The sequence below is a fragment of the Stomoxys calcitrans genome, chromosome 4 (genome assembly GCF_963082655.1).
Source record: "Stomoxys calcitrans chromosome 4, idStoCalc2.1, whole genome shotgun sequence".
NCBI lineage: Eukaryota > Metazoa > Arthropoda > Insecta > Diptera > Muscidae > Stomoxys > Stomoxys calcitrans.
In genome coordinates, this window is record NC_081555.1 from 174,483,116 (window position 1) to 174,504,115 (window position 21,000).

General features: G+C 37.6%; 1 protein-coding gene across 4 annotated transcripts in view; it reads right to left on the bottom strand.

Moving 5' to 3' along the window:
• Positions 1-7,784: 7,784 nt before the first annotated feature.
• Positions 7,785-21,000, bottom strand: part of LOC106081083 (uncharacterized) — a 155,395-nt gene continuing 142,179 nt past the window's right edge. Inside the window, exons 6-11 of one of the 4 annotated variants that reach the window (XM_059367453.1) lie at positions 19,997-20,389; positions 19,448-19,922; positions 14,849-14,950; positions 11,761-11,919; positions 11,626-11,693; positions 7,785-8,403 (exon numbers count right to left, since the gene is read on the bottom strand). In XM_059367453.1, coding sequence (XP_059223436.1) covers positions 8,354-8,403; positions 11,626-11,693; positions 11,761-11,919; positions 14,849-14,950; positions 19,448-19,922; positions 19,997-20,389 — 1,247 coding nt within the window. In that variant the 3' untranslated portion in view covers positions 7,785-8,353. Of the gene's footprint in view, positions 8,471-11,625; positions 11,694-11,760; positions 11,920-14,848; positions 14,951-15,586; positions 16,365-19,447; positions 19,923-19,996; positions 20,390-21,000 lie in introns of those variants that run through there. The other 3 variants (XM_059367452.1, XM_059367454.1, XR_009398058.1) reach the window with 3 other exon arrangements.

Sequence of the window (21,000 nt, forward strand, 5' to 3'; positions counted from 1 at the left end):
TCATAGAAACCGATCTGGGGTCTTGACTTCTTCAGTCTCTAGAGGGCGCATTTTTATCCGATTTGGCTGAAATTTTGCATGAGGTGTTTTGTTATGACTTTCAACAACTATGCTGAGTATGGTTTCAATCGGTCCATAAGCTGATATAGCCGCGACATAAACCCATCTTGAATTTTGACTTCTTGAGCCACTAGAGACTGCAATTCTTATCTGATTTGGCTGAAATTTTGTTGCTGCCATATAAACCGATCTGGGGCCTTGACTTCTTGAGCCTCCAGAGGTCGCAACTTTTATCCGATTTGACTGAAATTTTGTACAACGACTTCTCTCCTTCAACCTTCAACCCATATGTGCCAATTATGGTCTGAAACCGTTCTTCCTATTTTACTCCTTGAGCCCCTAAAGGGATCAAATTTTATTCCAATTGGCTGAAATTTTACACAACGACTTCTACTACGGTCTCCAACATTCAGTTCATGTGTCAATTATGGTCTGAATCGGTCTATAGCCTGATACAGCTGCCATATAAACTGATCTTCCTATTTTACTTCTTGAGCCCCTAAAGGGATCAACTTTTATTCGAATTGGCTGAAATTTTACACAACGACTTCGACTACGATCTCCAACATTCAGTTCAATTCTGATCCGAATCGAACGATAACATGATATTAAAGCTCCAATATCATAGCAATTCTTTCCTTTTATCTTATGTTTGCCTAAAAAGAGATACCGGGAAAAGAACTTGACAAATGCGATCCATGGTGGAGGATATATAAGACTGGGTCACAAAAAAAAAAAACAAGGAATTGTTACCACTTTAAAGTGTTTTGCGAAACCATGAATGGGTGCATATAAAAGGTAGCCGCTTAGAGAAAATTATCCGTTTGTTCATGTTTAATAGCTTGTTGAAAGAGAGCTTTAGTGACTCAATTGTTGATATGTAGAGTAACCTTTCGCCTCTTCGTATAGCCAACGTATGGGAACCGAATAGTAATGGCTATACCTTCTTGATTACCCTACCGAATAATCGTGTACGTCAGCGGATAATCGCGTACGTCAGCGTATAATCGCGTTCGTCAGCTCACCTCCTAGCATCGCTAGGTGCCGCATATTTGGGTGTAGCTCCGGATTATTCATCTGACGCCCTGTAAACGAATCTTTGTATACATCAGCGTATGTACTATTGCGTCTACCGGTCGAGATCGCGAGTATATGTATTAGGGAGGGCTTTCGAGTTACTCATCCCTTTCCCGCACTCAAACCTCCTTGCATTTCAGCTGAGTGTTCTCTAGACTCCTCAACTCCGCTAAAAATGCGAGTGTCATGTATTAGGGTGTACCCTTCAATCATCTGCTTAACTAGCCCGAACCTCCTGTGGAGTGCCCTCCGGTTTTTTCGTGTCGTTATCGTGATTTAACCTGATCCATGCCAAGTTTTAGGGACTGCCTCCGTAACAGATTGCGACAGATCACGCTTTTGCATAGCGGTTCCAGTTAGTCTTTCTCGAGTTACATGTATTTTGGGTTGTTGATCGAAGATAACATCAGAACGAAGAAGATATTTCTATGGTCCGAAAAGGAGTCCTCCACAGAAACTATCCAATCTCTTTAAATAGTGTCATCGAGATTCGTCAAAGTTATATCTATCACCTCTGACCTATTACTAACCTGGAAAATCGGAACATTACTAATATTACAAACGTGCAGGCCGAAATTCAGAACAAATTCATAAATCGACTCTTCTTTCTTGTTGACGTCCGTACTTCCCCATTGTGAGTGGTGTGCATTGGCTTCGCAACCCAAGATCAGCCGCACCTCCGGTCGTCCTCGCACATTAGCCTCTGCACTGGCTGGTAGAGCGGGTCCGTAAACCGATGAGATCAGGAAGAGACCAGAGTTTTTGGAATCTTACCTAACAATTGTCAGACCATCACTGCCATAGTTAATTTAAATTTTTCCCTTCCTACAATACATGTTCTTATCTTATCACCATAGGGTGGAGTAAAGACTGTGTGGTCTCTATTGCCTTATACAGCTGTATGACAAATGACAGCACAGTTACACGTATCAAAATACAACAGGCTGCGTTGGCTAGTTCATGTTGTCAGAATAGATGAAGAAGTTCCAGCAAAGAAGGCTTTAGAAGGTTATCATGGTGGTATTCACAAACCGGAACGACCAAAGCCCGATAGAAAGATCAAGTGGGGGGAGACATCTCGAAACTTGGTGTCAGAGATTTTAGAATAAGCGCAGAAGATCGAGGCGGTTGAAAGTCTATTCTACGTCGGCTAATGGGACAAATGTTCTGTCATAGCCAATTAATGTAAGTAGGTAAAGTTACTATCGCCTAATCCAGAGACCTTATTTCTAACAAGATAAGTTTCCTGAATGAAGGCAATATCGGCTGATGAGTTAGAGTGTGCCAGTGTGTGAGTGTGCCAGAAGTTCGTTCGGTTGAGGCGGCCACGCAGTGCTGCAGATTAATATGCACCACTCTTAGCCTCCTCGCTCGAAACTCTTTATGGCTCTCTACTAATCAGATAGCGTTCCTAGTCCTGGTTGATCACTCTGACACCAACTTTCCAATGAGCTCTACCAAACATTAAGTCGCTGCTGCTTCGCCCGTTCGAAAGCATCAAATTAACCACCATTGGGCTTGACTCATTTTGTGATCAGCTTCCGCAATAAAATTTTCTGGCTGGAAGAATTCATTCGCCCCGGCTAGGAGCAACTGTAACCCTCTGGGCGCACAAATTACTTGGGTTTCTTGCTATGGTCCCTGTCCCAGTTCCATTCCTAAGGAAAATTCCCTCTGGGAATGGGACCACCTGCAATGCTCCGCTCACATGGTTCCCGCTGTATAGGCGAAACAATACTTGTAACTCTTCCACGGACTTTATCCTGTATACACTTTGTCGCAAGTTAAGTATCTTCGGTCGATCTGTTTCTTTTTGTAAGGATCTAATTGAAGACTGCCAAAGTCAATGGAAGTAAAAAATTTTCCTAAGAAGGAAACATAGGCTATGCAATTTTTTTGGTATCGGGAGAGGGCGAACTCTCCCCCTTACCCCAAAATTACTACCCAAAAATAAAAAAGGACCGATCGAGACAATATGGGATTTAAGTGAAAGGTATTTAAGAGTAGAGTACGAATTTCATAATAAAAGTTGGGTCCACCCCAAAACCCCTTAAAATAGGTTTATTTGACGATCATGACAATATGGGACTCAAATGAAAGGTATTCGGTAGTAGATTACATATATGGTCACGAAAGTAGGAATAGGCGTTATAATTTGTTGATATCGGAAGGGGGAGGACCCTTCCCCGTTGCCACAAAAACACCACCCACAATCAAAAGTGGACCGATAAGGACAAAATGGGTATCAAATGAAAAGTATGCGGGAGTAAATAACGAATCTGACATACAAATGCATGTAAAAGTATAGGGGGTCTCCCCACTCTTACCCCCACAAAAACGCCCAAAATGGGCTTATCATCATATCGTATCGGTTTGTTTGCTCTATACAGACTGAAAAATGGCAGAACCGATTTTTTCGAAATTTTCGCATATTGTGTGGGTTGGTCTGGAAGCAGACATAGACTATATAATTTTTCGATATCGGACGGGGGACGGACGGTTCCCCTTAAGCCAAGAACACAACCCAAAATGAAAATGGACCGAACGAGACAATATAGGTATCAAATGAAAGGTAATGGAGAGTAGAATACGAATATGGTATTAAAACTTGAGTCTGAGTATCCATCGGGCCGCCACAACCCCAAAACTCCCTCAAAAAGACATATTGGACGTCAATATGAGGCTCAAATGAAAGGCTTTCGGGATCTGGCATACAAAATCAGATCAAAGTATAGGGGGTCTCGACAACCCTCAAGAACGCAATTAGACCCATTATGACTATTTGATACTTGGCTGAACCGATTTTCTTAAAATTTTCTTAAATTGTGTACGTTTGTCTGAAAGAAAACACAGGCTATATAATTTTTAGATATCGGGTGAAAGCGGATCCTCCTCCTAACCCCAAAAACGCCACACATATCCGAAAATGGTCCGATGGTTAAATAAGGGTATCAAATGAAAGGTATTGGAGACCAGAAAACGAATATGGTATTAAAATTTGGGTCCAAGTACTCAGCGGACCTCCACCCCCCAACCCCAAAACTCCTCTAAACAGATATATTCAAAGTTCATGTCAATATGGGACTCAAATGAAAAGTATTAAGCAGTAGATTCCAAATATGGCATTAAACATTAGGTCCAAGTAATGGGATGACGCCCACCCCCAAATACCCCCAAATAGGCATATTAGCCGACCATGGGTATATAGGACTCAAATGAAAGGTATTAGCGAGTCGATTACGAATATAACATTCAAATTTGCGTGTCAGTCTTAGTGTCGCTTTCCTCCTAAAGATACATCAAATGGGTTATTTGAAATGAAAGGTATTTGAGAGTAGAAAACGAATTTGCTATTCAATTTTGGAGCCAAGTGTTTTGGGGTACGCCCTAAAGCACCCCCTAAACTGAACTTCATTTCCGTTAGGAATAAAGAACGAATTTGATATCCATATTTGAGTCGAAATGTCTGAGGTGCCATCCCTTCCCTAATAAGAACATTACCACCAGGAACCGAGAAGGGGCAACTCAATGATAAGGGACCTTTTTTATAGCCGAGTCCGAACGGCGTCCCGCAGAGCGACACCTCTTTGGGGAAATTTTTTTTAAATGACCATGCATGGCATTGTACCTCGCAAATGTCGCCAACATTAAGAGGGGATAAACACCGCTTTGTCCGATGTTCTCGCCAGGATTCGAACGCGTGCAGCGTCATAGGCTCCGCATTCAGGGCGAAGTGTCCCCACCTTAAAAACGATTTTAGAGAGTTAAAGAAGGCGCAGCGGAGCAGGCCCGATTCGGCTAGTATATCACATTGCTGAGTATACAAGTTCTCTCTCAGCTAGATTTAAATAAAACCTACAACAATTGAGTTTTCGATTTTTTTTTATTTATTTGTAATTAGTATTTATAATTTTATATATTTTTATATATATATACTTTTTGTCGCATTATAAATAAATTATTATTTACACAGAAGAAACAAAAATACGATACAATACATTTGTGTGTTTTCTTTTTGTTTGTTTTCATTTCAACATAAAACTAAACAAAAATAAAAATTAAAAATAAGAATTGACAAATGCTTATAGTTTTGAAATTTTCCTAAAATAAAGAAAACCATTTGACTTATGAAATACCATATAGAATAAATAAATAAAGTAAGAAATGTCGAAATGCAAAACAATAGTTAAAGAGGAAGAATTCAAACATACATACATACATACAGGCCAAATTCTGGGGTATGCATAAAAAAAGTGAGGGTTGGGAAGTAATTAGTGATTTATTGTTTGGAATTATCTGTGGCCTGCAATGGCACACTATAAATTTTTTTTACTTTTGTGTTTCTTTCTAAACAAATATTTGTGTTTTTTTTCACTTTAACATTTTTTATGAATAAATCGATTTAGCTTAAAAATGTGAACCTAGGGTTTTGGGGGAGACCAAACTTTTTGGGTGGTTGCTTAATAAATTAAACCAAGTTATTCATAATTAACAAAACAATTTTAATAAACATTTTTTAAATTTGGAAAGTTTTCTTTTTTTTTGTTTTTGCAAATGCCTTAAAGCTTTAAAGGGTTAATTAATGTAAAGGTGTTTTTTGAAAAATGTAAAGGTGTTTTCAAAAAAGATTTCAGAGATGAGGAGTTTCACTAAAATCTTGGATTTCATTACAAAGCGCCATCTGTTGTAGAAGTTTTGAGTAAATGACCATTAAATAATTAAGTTAGGCAATTAAACACAAGAAACAATAAATTTTGAATATTTTGTTTATATTGTATATAGCTCAAGACACTTTGTTTACCAAAAACTAATAAGAGCTAAGTTCGGGCCAGGCCGAATCTTATATACCCTCTACCATGGATCGCATTTGTCGAGCGGTATCTCTTTTTAGGCAATCAATGAATATTGAATAAGAACTGCAATGCTATTGGAGCTATATCAAGTTTTAGTCCGATTCGGACCATAAATGAATGTTGATCATTGTAGATGTCATTGTGTAATATTTCATTTCATTCGGATAAGAATTGGGCCTTGTAGGGGCTCAAGAAGCTAAATTGGGAGATCGGTTTATATGGGAGCTGTATAAAGCTATTGATCGATTCAGACCATATTGAACACATATGTTGGAGGTCATGTGGGAAGTCGTTGTACAAAATTTCTGCCAAATCGGATGAGAATTGCGCTCTCTAGAGGCTCAAGAAGTCAATATGCCAGATCGGTTTATATGGCAGCTATGTCAGGTTATGTACCGATTTGTGCCATACTTTGCGCAGTTATTAGAAGTCATAACAAAACACCTCATGGAAAATTTCAGCCAAATCGGACGAAAATTGCGCCCTCTAGAGGCTGAGGAAGTCAAGACCCAATATCGTTTTATATGGCAGCTATATCAAAACATAGACCGATTTGAACCATACTTAGCGCAGTTGTTGGAAGTTATACCAGAACACTACGTGCAAAATTTCAGTCAAATCGGAGGAGAATTGCGCCCTCTAGAGGCTCAAGAAGTCAAGATCCAAGATCGGTTTATATGGCAGCTGTATCAAAAAATAGACTGATTGAAACCATACTTAGCGCAGTTATTAGAAGTTATAACAAACCACCTCACGCAAAATTTCAGCCAAATCGGAAGAGAATTGCGCCCTCTAGAGGCTGAGGAAGTCAAGACCAAAGATCGGTTTATATGGCAGCTATATCAAAACATAGACAGATTTCAACAATACTTAGCGCAGTTGTTGGAAGTTATACCAAAACACGTCATGCAAAATTTCAGTCAAATCGGATGAGAATTGTGTCCTCTAGAGGCTCAAGAATTCAAAACCCAAGATCGGATTATATGGCAGCTATATTAAAACATGGACCGACATGGCCCATTAACAATACCAACCGACCTACACTAATAAGAAGTATTTGTGCAAAATAACAAACAGCTAGCTTTACTCCTTTGAAAGTTAGCGTGCTTTCAATAGACAGACGGAAGAACGAACGGACAGACGGACGGACATGGCTAGATCGACTTAAAATGACATGACGATCAAAAATATATATCTACTTTATGGGGTTTCAGACGCATATTTCGAGGTGTTACAAACAGAATGATGAAATTAGTATATATCCATCCTATGGTGGAGGGTATAAAAAACTCCAAAGCTCTGCAACAGATGAGAAGCTTTTATTGCCTCAAAAGCTTTTTGTGAAACTCTTTCCACCATGTCAATGCATTGATTAATCACTGTTTTCACCATAGATTTTTTAACTGAAATGGTAATAAAATAACACAAAATTTCTAGCTTCATTGGTGGTCTATGATATACTCTTCAGAAGATATTAAAAAAAGTTCAAAAACAAAACTTTTGGGTTATATCCTAAAATTTGTGGATAAAAAGTCTAATAACGGCATTATTCACAAAACTTAATGAAGATTTGAAATGGGTTTATTTGACAGATTTCCTTTATAGAACTGTCAAATAAATCCATTTTAAGGCTTCATAAAGTTTTGTGATTAAGGTCGTAAACATACAATTGCTTATTGTTAATATTCAATAATAAGTCATCTTGGAACTGTATATTTGGAAAAGCTTTCGATGTAAATATTTTTCAACTTAAAGCTTTAAAGCATTTGTTATACGTTATTTGTTTTAAATTTGATTTCAAATTTAAATTTTGATTTTTAGTTTTTTTTTATTCACTTATCTACTAATTCGTTTAAATATATAGAAAACAAATTCTATTGACTTTATTTTGGTGTGGGTGGTGGGGGAAGTGCGATAGTGATTATCTCATATTTTTCACTCATTTCACTCCATAGAGGGATAGTGGTTTTGGTTGGTTGTTTGTTGGTTGTGGAGTTGTCTTAACATTTTTAAAAACTTAGGCGACTATGATATTATTCTTTTTATATTTAAAAATTAAAAAATAACTACAATACATTAATTAATTGCTTCGTTGTTTTTTTTTGTTCTTATGCATTTGATGTGATTGTGTGTTTGTATTTGGATATAAGTATGTGTGTGTGTGTGTGATTTTGTTTGCTCTTAGTTTGTGATATTGCATCCCGTTTGTATTGCTTTATTTATTGTTGTAGTTTAAGTTGGTTGATTTTTTGTTTGTTTGTTTGTTCTATTGCTCTACATTGATGGTTATAATCATGGTTGGTCAATAGTGTCCTCCACTGTGTCGATGATGTTCCCGCCTACCCGCCGAATGATCACGATATTCACCATTGCGTGAAGAACCGTTTTTGTGGTGATGATGATGGTGGCGTTTCTTTTCTAAGTGAAATTGGGGGAGCAAAAGAAGGAGTCTTTATTAGTTTATCAAGATTTATAGATAACTGGAAGTAAACAGAATTGTTAAAAAAAATAATAAAAATAAAAAAAGGAAATAAATAAAAAAATAATAAAAAATGAAAAAAGTCATATTGTGGTAATTATACACTTAGAGAAATTTTGTAAGGAAAAACAAAAAAAATGTTTGCTGTAACAGCAGAAAGTCTGTAATTTTTTGCTAAAACAGCAAACATTTTCTGCTGTTTTCAAATGGTAAAAAGTTAAAAAAGGTAAACATGTCACAAATATTTCAAAATTTTTTATATTCAATCTTGCCTTTCAATTTTACAAGTGTGTAGTGTACAATTCTTCCAATGTTTTACAATTTATTAATATCAAACAAGTAAAAGCGTACAAAGTTCGGCCGGGCATAATCTTATATACCCTCCACCAAATGCAAATTGCAAATTTTGCCCATGAACATTTCACTAAGGAACAGGGGCAACTTCTCACATATCAATGAGTGCAGCCCGATTCAAGTTTAGGCTCAATGATAAGGGGCCTCCTTTTTATAGCCGAGTCCGAACGGCGTGCCACAGTGCGACACCTCTTTGGATAGAAGTTTTACATGGCATAGTACCTCACAAATGTTGCCTGCATTAGGAGGGGAAACCACCGCTGAACATTTTTTCTGATGGTCTTGCCAGGATTCGAACCCAGGCGTTCAGCGTCATGGGCGGACATGCTACTGTGGACTCCATATATCCTCCAGCATGGATAGCATTTGTCGAGTTCTTTTCCGGTATCTCTTTTTAGGCAAACAAGGGAAAGGAAGAGAAAAAAGAAAATGAATTGCTATGCTATTGGAGCTATATCAAGTTATGGTCTGATTCGGGCCATAATGGAATGAAAGTTGGAGATCATAGCAGAAGTCATTGTCTAAAATTTCAGCCAAATCGTATAGATTTGTGGCCTTTAGGGGCTCGAAAAGTAAAATAGGGAGATCGTTTTATGGGGGAGCTGTATTAGGCTCTAGACCGATTCAGACCATATTTGACACGTATGTTGAAGGCCATAGGGGAAGCCGTTGTACAAAATTTCACCCAAATCGGATAGGAATTGTGCCCTATAGAGGCTCAAAAAGTCAAGATCCCAGATCGGTTTATATGGCAGCTATATCAGGTTATGGACCGATTTGAACCATACTTAACACAGTTGTTGGAAATCTTAACAAAACACGTTATGCAATATTTCAGCCAAATTGGATAGGACTTGCTCCCTGTAGAGGCTCAAGAAGTCAATACTACAGATCGGCTCATATGGCAGCTAAACAGGTTATAAACCGATTTGAACTATTCTTAGCATAGTTGTTGAAAGTCATAACAAAACACTTCATGCTAAATTTCAGCCAAATCGGATAAAAAGTGCGCCCTCTAGAGTCTGAAGAAGTCAAGACCCCAAATCGGTTTATATGGCAGCTATATCAGGTTATGGACCGATTTGAAACATATTTGGCACTGTTGTTGGAAGTCATAATAAAACACCTCATGCAAAATTTCAGACAAATCGGATTAGAATTGTGCCCTCTAGCGGCTCAAGAAGTCAAGATCCCAGATCGGTTTATATGGCAGCTATATCAAAACAGGGACCGATTTAAACCGTACTTAGTGCAGTTATTGGAAGTGGAACCAGAACACCACGTGCAGCTTTACTCCTTCGAAAGTTAGCGTGGTTTCGACAGACAGACGGACAGACGGAGGGACATGGCTAGATCGACTTGACGTAACGAACAAGAATATATATACTTTATGGGGTCTCAGAAATTAGTATACCCCCATCCTGTTTTTAAAGTTAGGCAGATAATGTGTTTGGCTTGTTAATAGCATTTGTCTGGTTTCCTAGATAGAAAGTTTGGCACCACTTCAAACTCATCGCTGGGATCTGTCAAAAAGGTATGTTATCTAGGCTGGAATAATGCTCTGAAGAATAGCAAGAAAGAAAAAGAACTCCACTTCATATATTGCAAATTGCAAATTTTGCCCGAAAACATACCACTTAGGAACAGGGGTAATGAGTGCGATCAAGTCTAATTGAAGTTCAAGCTCAATGATAAGGGTCTCCTTTTTATAGCCGAGTCCGAACGGCGTACTGCAGAGCTACCCCTCTTTGGAGAGAAGTTTTTACATGGCATAGTATCTCACAAATGTCACCAGCATTAGGAGCGGATAATCACCGCTGACAATTTCTTCTGATGTTCTCGGCAGGGTTCGAATCCAGGTCTGCATCATTATAGGCGGACATGGTAACCTCTGCGCCACGTAGCCTCCTGTTGAGCCTACAGCTCTCGGCTTTAAAGCAAATTTTTATGCTACTTATTCGACATCTGGCCTGCTTTAATTACCAATCCAATGCTTCATATTTTAACGTTCTCCAACACTAGCACTTGTCCCATGGCACATGGCTATGACAACCACAACAACAATACAACAACAAATATCAACAAAAGAAAAAAAATATTTTAATCATAAATAAATGTTTCCCGAAGTTCATAACTGTGATTTTGTTAAAATTCTTAGCTAATTTTGAAATCCAGAAGGTTTTATCATTTAATAAATATGCTGCGTTTTCTCCTTTTAGTAATTGTCAATCAGATTCAATGTTGATACCATATGGTTACTATTTTAAACGTCTGCCAACAATATCAATAATAATCGGTGATATAGACGGAGAGAAGATAGGGTGCTTAATAAGCATTTTTCTCCATACACAGACCACAGGAACCACATCCTCATTATCTTATTCATGAAATTTCTCAAATCTACCTGTAGCAACATTTTTCTCCATTTTTAGACGATTGCAACATCCCCTAGTGTGCAATTCATTGAATGCAACAACAATATTTTTATCTATTGAAAGCCAGAAACTTTTTTTAAGTTAGGCATAAATGTAGCCTTATTGCGACATCGGCTGAAACCCAACCAATCATCATCAGATGTCAATATTAAATGGAATTTGGCAATATTTAACTACTATAAACATTTTTATTTTCTCAAAAAATAAAATTAACCTTAAAATATTATTTTGATAATTTCTTCTATGGAAATTAAAATTAGAAAATTTTCCCTATATTCAATTGAAAGTAATGACATTTAAGAGTATACATCTGCAAGATCATATCTCTCTTATTTACCGGAATATTCTCCATCAAATTCTACATTACCTTTTAAACAGACATCTGAAACGACCATTTCGGAATTATCACGCATACCATAGTTATCACGACCAACACTGAAATTATAAAAATAAAGCATTTTGTTCATTGTGGCTAATCTTTAAAAATGTCCCATTATCTTACCGATCTAAATTATCTCTTGACCTTTGCATATTGTCTCTCAAATTATCTCTAGATCTGGTCATGGCTGGTGGGTCCAAAGTTTCCTTGCGACGCAAGGCATTGTGTGAACTATTTTTCGAGGCCGACTCATGAAGATTTTCCCAAGCTTGGCGGTAATATCTAAAAAAAGTATAAAAAAGAAAATTAGAATAAAATAATAAATAAAATATTTTGTTCACTTCTCTTTCGAGAAAAAAAAGATAAAAGAAAGACATAGGAGATACACCACACCAACCAAGATTTGACGCATTTCGACACCTTGGCAAGGGAGGTCATCATCGGAAGTCTTTCGATATGGGGAGCTTTAAAGGTACATTGGTAGGTTGTATTTATCTCGAAGAAAGTGCCTCTATGAAATGAATACAACACTAACCAACTTCGAGACTTTACTTCACTAATTGTAGCCATGGACTTCTTGTCCATACACCTACAACTGCTTCCAGGGTATACACATAATTTTGAGCGCCGTTTGGATATTGTGTTGAGGGCTAGACAGTATTGGGATCAAATTACGACCTGGCTCAGTCGATGTATTTGTTTTTATTTTGTTTGCTAGTTAGGGCGAGTATCACTTTGTGAATGACGTATTCACTTCTCCTTCAAGATACGCTTAATCGAAAAGCGGGTATGCCTGTCTATGTACCACGGTGGCTACTAGATTATAACCATGAGGCAAATTATAAATTTGCCCATGAACATACCATTAAGGACTAGTACATAGAAAAAAATTAAAATCAGTTTCACATATTCTTTCATTAATCTTCCAAAGGCGAGAGATACGGGCTGTTGACTTTGAGAATGAATAGAACTTGAATGAAATGCTTTCATTGATTACAGAAAAGAAATTGCCAGACATAAAGGCGAAATGGACACAGACAAACACACCATTGGCCGTTGCGGGTACTTGGTGAGAGCCACATGTTCAGCGCCATCGAAATCTGAACCGATCTGGGCCATTTCGCCTGTATGTCTGGAATGAAAGGCAACGAAAACCTTTCATTCTAGTGATATTTATTCTCATGGCCAACAGCCCGCCTCTCTTCCCTTTGGAACATTAATGAAAGAATATATAAAGTCAATGAACAAGCCATAATGCAAAATACAAATTTGCCCATGAATATTCCATTAAGGAGCGGATTCAAGTTTTAGCTCTCAAGTTTTAGCGATTCAAGTTTTAGCTCAATGATAAGGGGTCTCCTTTTATAAGCCGAGTCCAAACGTCGTGCCGCAGTGCAACACCTCTTTGGAGAGAAGTTTTACATGGCATAGAGCCTCACAAATGTTGTCAGCATCAGGAGAGGAAAACCAACGCTGAAAATTTTTTCTGATAGTCTCGCTAGGATTCGATCCCAGGCGTTTAGCGTCATAGGCGGACATGCTATCCTCTGCGCTACGGTGGCAAAACATAGTAGGTAACCATACCAAATAAAAAAAATCGGTTTCAATCACGAAAATATTTGATCCAACTAATTTTTTAATTGAATTTGTTTCAATTACGAAAATGATTTTCAATTACGAAGATGATATTGCACATTCAGATAAAAAAATTTTGAATATCTGAAAATTTTTAGATTTAATAATATAATGATTGATTCAATTAAAAAATTTCAAAATTAAAAAATTTCAATCACGATTCTTGTCTAAAATATTTTCAGATTCAACTAAAAAATTTATTGAATCAATTATTTTTATATCCACTACCACAGGATAGGGGGTATATTCATTTAGTCATTCCGTTTGCAACACATAGAAATATAAATTTCCGACCCTACAAAGTATATATTGGGTTGCCCAAAAAGTAATTGCGGATTTTTTAAAAGAAAGTAAATGCATTTTTAATAAAACTTAGAATGAACTTTAATCAAATATACTTTTTTTACACTTTTTTTCTAAAGCAAGCTAAAAGTAACAGCTGATAACTGGCAGACTATATGAAAAATCCGCAATTACTTTTTGGGCAACCCAATAGATATCGGATGGTGGCTGACCCTCCCCCTTACCCCAAAAACGCCATCCAAAACCAAACCAAGTCCCATTATGGGACTCATGCGAAATGTTTCTGAAAGTAGAGCACGAATCTTATATTTACTTTGATGGCCAAGTGACCACCACCAAAATACCCCCTAAACCTGAAATATTTACCAATGGGGCTCAAAAGAAAGGCATTTGGAAGTAGAGTAAAAAATTTCCCTGGAACCGAGCAGGAGCAAACTTTTCATACGTCAATGAGTGCTTTCCGATTCAAGTTGAGTTTATCAACGATAAAGGGCCTTTTTTATAGCTGGGTCCGATTGATTACCTTTTCCTACTGGGTTGTTAACACAATAATGCAATAACTATAGAGTGAAGAGATTTCAGGCTCAAGACTTGGCTCAGTAGTGCAAAACCCCAAAAGCTTACGCCATCATTTTTTTAGTGCCGAAGACAAAAAAACCCCTTAATTTGCGATATATCAGAGATGGTTCGGCCGTGGAAAATTTGGGGTCATGCCAAAACACCCTAAAGGACGTATAGACCTATCGTTACAATATGAGATTTTAATGAAAGGTATTTAAAAGCAGCGCAAGAATTGGATTGATGGCCACTGTAGCTCCGCCTTTGACGCTGACCGCCCGGGTTCAAATGGCGGCGAGAAACTCAGAAAATTTCAGTGGTGGTAATCCCTTCCTTGTGCTGGCAACACTTGTGTGGTATTTACTTTTAGTAATCACTTCTCTACAATTCTTCGTAAACTTCGGCAATAAAAACGTGGTCTCTTATCATTGAGCTTAAACTTGTATCGGATAGAAGTATGTGAGAAGTATTTCCGCTGTTCCTTAATGCGATATTCATGGGCAAAATTTACATGTTGCATAAATTTGATATAAAAATTAGGGCCGCGTCACTTATGTATTTGGAATATATCACAAAATGTTGGCACTTAAAAATGATTTGGTATGTGAACTTCTAGCCCTTTCTGTTTTTTTTCTCTAGCAGCCGCAATTTCTCCCACTAACATTGACTTTTATACTGGGCTATTATCAATAAGCTTCTGTTAGCTATGACTTACCTATTTAAACCATTGCGGGAACCGGAAGTAGAACTATCAAACGAAGCTACTGTATTACAATCGGGCGAAGCTCTATGACGATAATGTTGTGTGGTGCGATTTCTGCAAAAATAGTTAAACGAAAACAAAAAATAATTAATTTATGGAGAAACTCCGCAAAAACAAAGCAAAGTGTAATGCATCGTGAGAGGGTTATTGTCATAAAGAGAAATAATTTAGGTTAGCAACAGAAAAAAAGTTTGAGCAAAATGTGAATATATCACAGAGAAAACTCTACAATACTACTAAGGTGAGCGGAAGAGCAAAATAAAATCAGTTAATACACATTTATAACCTAAAAAAGGGAGAGAGCAAAAATGAGTTATTCACAAAAAACACGTGCAATACCTTGAAACCCTTATTTTTTTTTTTTTTGTTGAAATGGTTCTTCGTGCTGCTTAAAACCATGATTTAAAGACAAAATACAAAAATTTATTAACCAAAAAAAAAAAAAGAACGTGCAACAGCAACAGGCGGCATTTGCAAAATAAATGTTGTTCTGGAGTAGAGTAGGGTTGTTTTTGTAATGAATGAGGGGTTTGATGTTGATTTTGAAGATTAATTGTTTAGATTGTTTGTTGTTTTTGGTTTGTTTGTTTGTTTGATTGTTTGTTTTTGTTGGGTTACCACAAAGTTAATGTACGTGTAGAGAAAACTATAGTATCGCTATATGGTACAATAAGGCTGAAATCTGCTTACTTGTTGGAACTTAGATATAAGATTTTGCGATTATTCGAGTCATAAACTCCTTAATTATTAATTTGAGCTTTCTTTTTGTGATTCTCTTTTCATTTTGACTTTTGTTTTGGTTTCGGTATGGCCTTAAAATTGTACGTTTTGGTTAGATTTTTTGTGTAATTTAGATGTTCTGTTGAAAAATGCTTTTCGTTTTCTGGTATCTTTGGCACTGTGATGATAAATGAGCTCTATCTCTCTTTAGTAGAGATCATTATCCATGATATGCTTATTGCTCACTACACTCATAGTCTCACAATTATTCTGATTATTATCCTTCATATCCTTGGCTGATCTCATATGTTGCTGCTGCTGGTGTTGTTGTTGTTGCATTTGCTGTTGTAGCTCCATTTGCTTTTGCTGTTCATTGCTAAAAATACCAGCTCTGGTGGCATAACTCCTTCCACATGTACTCAATTCGCGACGACCCCATTTCTGATCATCAAAAGGCAAAGCTAATATCCCACTATTCCATAGAGATGGTGGGCCCTCCTTTTTGATGCTCGAACTAATGCTATAGTGGTCGTATAACCTTTGGGGTCGTATCAGTTCCCCATTACCAGCCAAATAGGCTTTTGTGGCCTCAAAAGCCGAGGCATTAAATTGGGTGGTCATCATGGTTGTGGGTGGTGGCATATAACGCAAACGCGATTTGGGTATATAATATGGTGGTAATGACGATGGTGGTGGTGGTGGATATGGAAAATGTTTTGCATGGTGCCGCCGTTTGCTGTTCGAGGTGCTATATATGAAAGTAGAAGGAAGCACAGAAAATCAAAAAAACATTCAAATCACGAAGAGTCATAGGGTCGAGGCACAAGGAATTTAGAATTGCTTGCCAAGCTTGAATCTCGTAGAAAATTATTGGGGATCTAACATGATGCGATTAACGCAAAATTTCCTTCAAAAATAAATTTTTATAAACATATTTATTCAAAATGAAAATGTCGTAGAAAAATTTTCTATGCAAACCAAATGTTGAACAAATTTTTTTTCAAAAAATTTGGATTTAATTGTCATTGAACCTGTATTCTGAGAAAAGTTCTATGTTAACAACATTCCTAAAAAAAATTTCAAGGAAAATCAAACTAAAACCATGTTTTTAATGATAAGTTATAACGCATTAAGAATTGCCGGTTTGGAAAATTTCGAAAAAAATTAATGAAGTACGCTCCTGATTTTGCTGAAATTTTGCATGACTGCCAATAACTGTGCTTAGTGTAGTTCAACTCGGTCCATAACCTGATATAGCTACCATATAAACCGATTTTGAATCTTGATTTCTTGAGCCACTAGAGGGCGCAATTATTTTCCGATTTGGCTGAAATTTTGTACAACGGCTTCTCCCATGACCTTCAAGATGCGTGTCAACTATGGTCTGAATCGATCTATAGCCTGATGCAGCTCCCATATAAACCGATCTCCCGATTTTACTTTTTGATCCCTTAAAGGGCGCAATTATTATTCGATTTGGCTGAAATTTTACACAATGACTTCTAATATGGTCTCCAACATTTGTCCGAATCGGACAAAAATTTGATATATATGTATGTCAATACATGTTATTTTTTTTTTTGTTTATCTAAAAAGAGATACCGTGAAAAGAATTCGACAAATTCGATCCATGGTGGAGGGTATATAAAATTCGGCCCGGCCGAATTTGGCACGCTTTTACTTGTGTTGATTTAGTTTTTATACCCACCACCATAGGATGGGGGTATACTAATCTAGTCATTCCTTTTGAAACACCTCGAAATATTCGTCTAACTACCCATAAAGTATATATTGGGTTGCCCAAAAAGTAATTGCGGATTTATTAAAAGAAAGTAAATGCATTTTTAATAAAACTTAGAATGGACTTTAATCAAATATACTTTTTTTACACTTTTTTTCTAAAGCAAGCTAAAAGTAACAGCTGATAACTGACAGAAGAAAGAATGCAATTACAGAGTCACAAGCTGTAAAAAATTTTTTCAACGCCGACTATATGAAAAGTTCGCAATTACTTTTTGTGCAACCCAATATATTCTTGATCGTCTCGACGTTCTGAGTCGATCTAGCCTTGTCCGCCCGTCTGTCGGAATCACGAACGCGTAAAGCTAGCTGCTTGAAAATTTTGATAAATACTTAATATGGATGTAGGTCATTGGGAATTGCAAATGGGCCATATCGGTTGAGATTTAGATATAGCTCCCATATAAACCGATCTACCGATTTCACTTCTTGAAACCCTGGAAGCCGCAATTTTTATCCGATTTGGCTGAAATTAAGCATGTAGTGTTCTGTTACGTTCTTCAATAACTGTGCCAAGGACGGTCCTAATCGTTCTATAACTTGATATAGCTCCTATATAAACCGATCTCCTGATTTGACTTTTTGAGCCCTTACAAAGCGTAATTTTTTCCTATTTGGTCAAATTTTGAACGTAGTGTTCTGTTACTACTTCCAACATTTGTACCAAGTACGGTCCGAATCGGTCTATAACCTTATATAGCTCCCATATATACCGATTTCCTGATATGACTTTTTGAGCCCTTATAAGCTGCTTTTTTGTCCTATTGGGCTGAAATTTAGCATGCAGTGTGCTGTTATGACTTCCAATAACTGCGTCAAGTACGGTCCAAATCGGTCTATAACCTGATATAGCTCCCATATAAACCGATCTCCCGATTTGACTTCTTGAGGCCTTACAAGCCGCAATGTTTGTCCTATTTGGCTGAAATTTTGCAAAAAGTGTTCTGTTATGACTTCCAACAAGTGTGACAAGTACGGTCCGATTCGGTCTATAACCTAATATAGCTCCCATATAAACCGATCTCCCGATTTGACTTCTTGAGTCCTAACAAGCCGCAATGTTTGTCCGATTTGGCTGCAACTTTGCACGATGTGTTCTGTGACGACTTCTAATAACTGTGTCAAGTACGGAGCACATCGGTCTATAACCTGATATAGCTCCCCTATAAACCGATCTCCCGATTTGAATTCTTGAGCCCCCGGAAGCCGCAATTTTTATGCGATTTATCGGAAACTTTGCACGTGGTGTTCTTTTATGACTCCCAACAACTGTGCTAAGTACGGTCCAAATCGATCTATAACCTGATATAGCTCCCATATAAACCGATCATCCGATTTGACTTTTTGAGCCATTAAATGCCGCAATTTTTATCCGATTTGGCTGGAATTTTGCATGCGATGTTCTATTACGACGTCCAACAACTGTGCCAAATACGGTCCAAATCAGTCGTTAAACTAATAAAGCTCTCATGTAAACAGGACTCTCGATCATCCTTGTCCGGTTCCACGAAGATTTAATTTTTGCTGGTGACATAAGTTTGGTATGTGGAATAAAATTATGCCCGTCAACTAAATTTATGTTATATACATTTTAAGCATAATCCATGGTAGTGGGTTCCAAAATACGGCCCAGACGAACTTAGCACGCTTTTACTGGGCTTCCCTAGAACTATTGATCCCTTCAATATTTTACAAGTGAAATAAAGAGAATCTGGCCATAACTTTATGCAACCACGAATGAGGGAATGCATTTTCCAAAGCAATTTATGTTAATATTAACCTCCTCACTTTTCAATATATGATTTCTTATCGGATGTAAAATTTGTTGTAGCAAAATATTTTCACAAGATTTCTAATATATATACAAAATACTTAGTTTTATAAAATTATATATAAAGATAGTGCTTATATAATAAATAAAATAACAAAATAAAATGGCAAAGCAATAGATGAGTGCAGCAGAATCAAGCATATCCTTATATAATGAAGTTAAGGCAAGAAACACAAACCAAAACCACAACCCAATCTTACCTTCGTACTAAAATGACAATTGTCGTTATGACGGCTGCCAAGAAGACAAAACCACCGAATGCGCCCAAGGCAACAATAGCACCCAAATTCAATTTGGCCTCTTTGGTTTCTTTGTGATTGGAATTCTCCACCGAGAAGGGCACATTAACATTGGGCGATTGATTATGGCGTATATTGACACTATCGGCAATTTCATTGTCCTGAGGATGGGCATTCTGAATGACATTCTGGATGTTGCGAGTGGTGGTCTCCACACTGGATGTGGGTACCACATAAGGCACACGAGTACGAGTGGGACCATAGATAGCAGGAGATTTGGAAGTGCTGGAAGCAATGGTGGGATTGCTGGGTGTTTGATATGCGGGAGTGGTTTTTGGCTTGTTGGGCACAAGTACGGGTCGCACAGTGCGTCTGGGAGGGAATTCTTCGCGCACAGTACCGGGCACCACATAGGTGACATCTTCATCGGAATCGGCTAAAGGGAATGAAAGTAAAGAGCATAGTTATATCAAACCCCCATCAGGATATTTTGGTTTTTGTGCGACTTACTTTCTCCATTGCTATCGCCAAGTGGTCCCAAGCTTGTTGGGAATGTTGTACTACTCGTCGTACTGGTGGCTGTGGGTCTGTACACCTTTTTGGTTGTGCTTGTCGTGGTGCTAATCTTGGGCCTATATGATGTTGTTGAGGGTATTGTTGGTGCCACTGTTGATGAAGGTGGTGGTGGTGGTGGTGGCGTCAGCGTTGTTGATGGTTCTAATTTTATGCATCTTGGCAGAGCACTGCTCCATTGACCTGATGCGAGACATGTCAAAGTACTGGGTCCCTCCAAACGATGTCCTGGAGGACATGTGATTTCAGCCTTGGATCCAAAGTATGAACCATTGGGTGCGGAGATAATCGTATTGTAATAATTGCCAGGCAAGGTGTCGCATTCAACAACTGGAAAGAGAAAATCAAGCAGAAACATGTAAACTAATGCGCGCTTGCTCTAAAAGTGAAAATCGGTCGATCTTTCTATATGGGAGCTATATTTAAATCTGAATTGATTTCCGTGAAATTCTCCAGTTATGTCAAGCAAATCCTTCGTAAAATATTTCATGAGGGTAGGTTTATGATGAATCACATTATAGCAATATTAGTTCAAATCTGACGAATATATATGGCAGTTATATTTAAATCTGAATCGATTTATTCCAGTTCCAATGGGAGTCGTCTTTATGTCAAAAAAGTTTCATGTGCTAAATTTCAAGTCTGTCCAATCAAAAATTCGATCTGTACTTTGGATAGATAGATCGATCTTATTAACATGGATAGATAGACAGACGGACAGACAGACTTTGCTTAATCGAATCAGAAAATGATTCGGAGTAGCTTAGTATATTTATCTTCTCTTTCTCGAACAGACAGGCATAGGGACACACAGAGGGACAAATAGGCGGTCAAAGAGGGAGACTGGCAGACGGTCAAACAGGAACACGGGCAGACAGACGTACAGGCACAAAGAGAGACGGTTAAACAGAGGGACAGACAGATGGTCAGACAGACAGTCA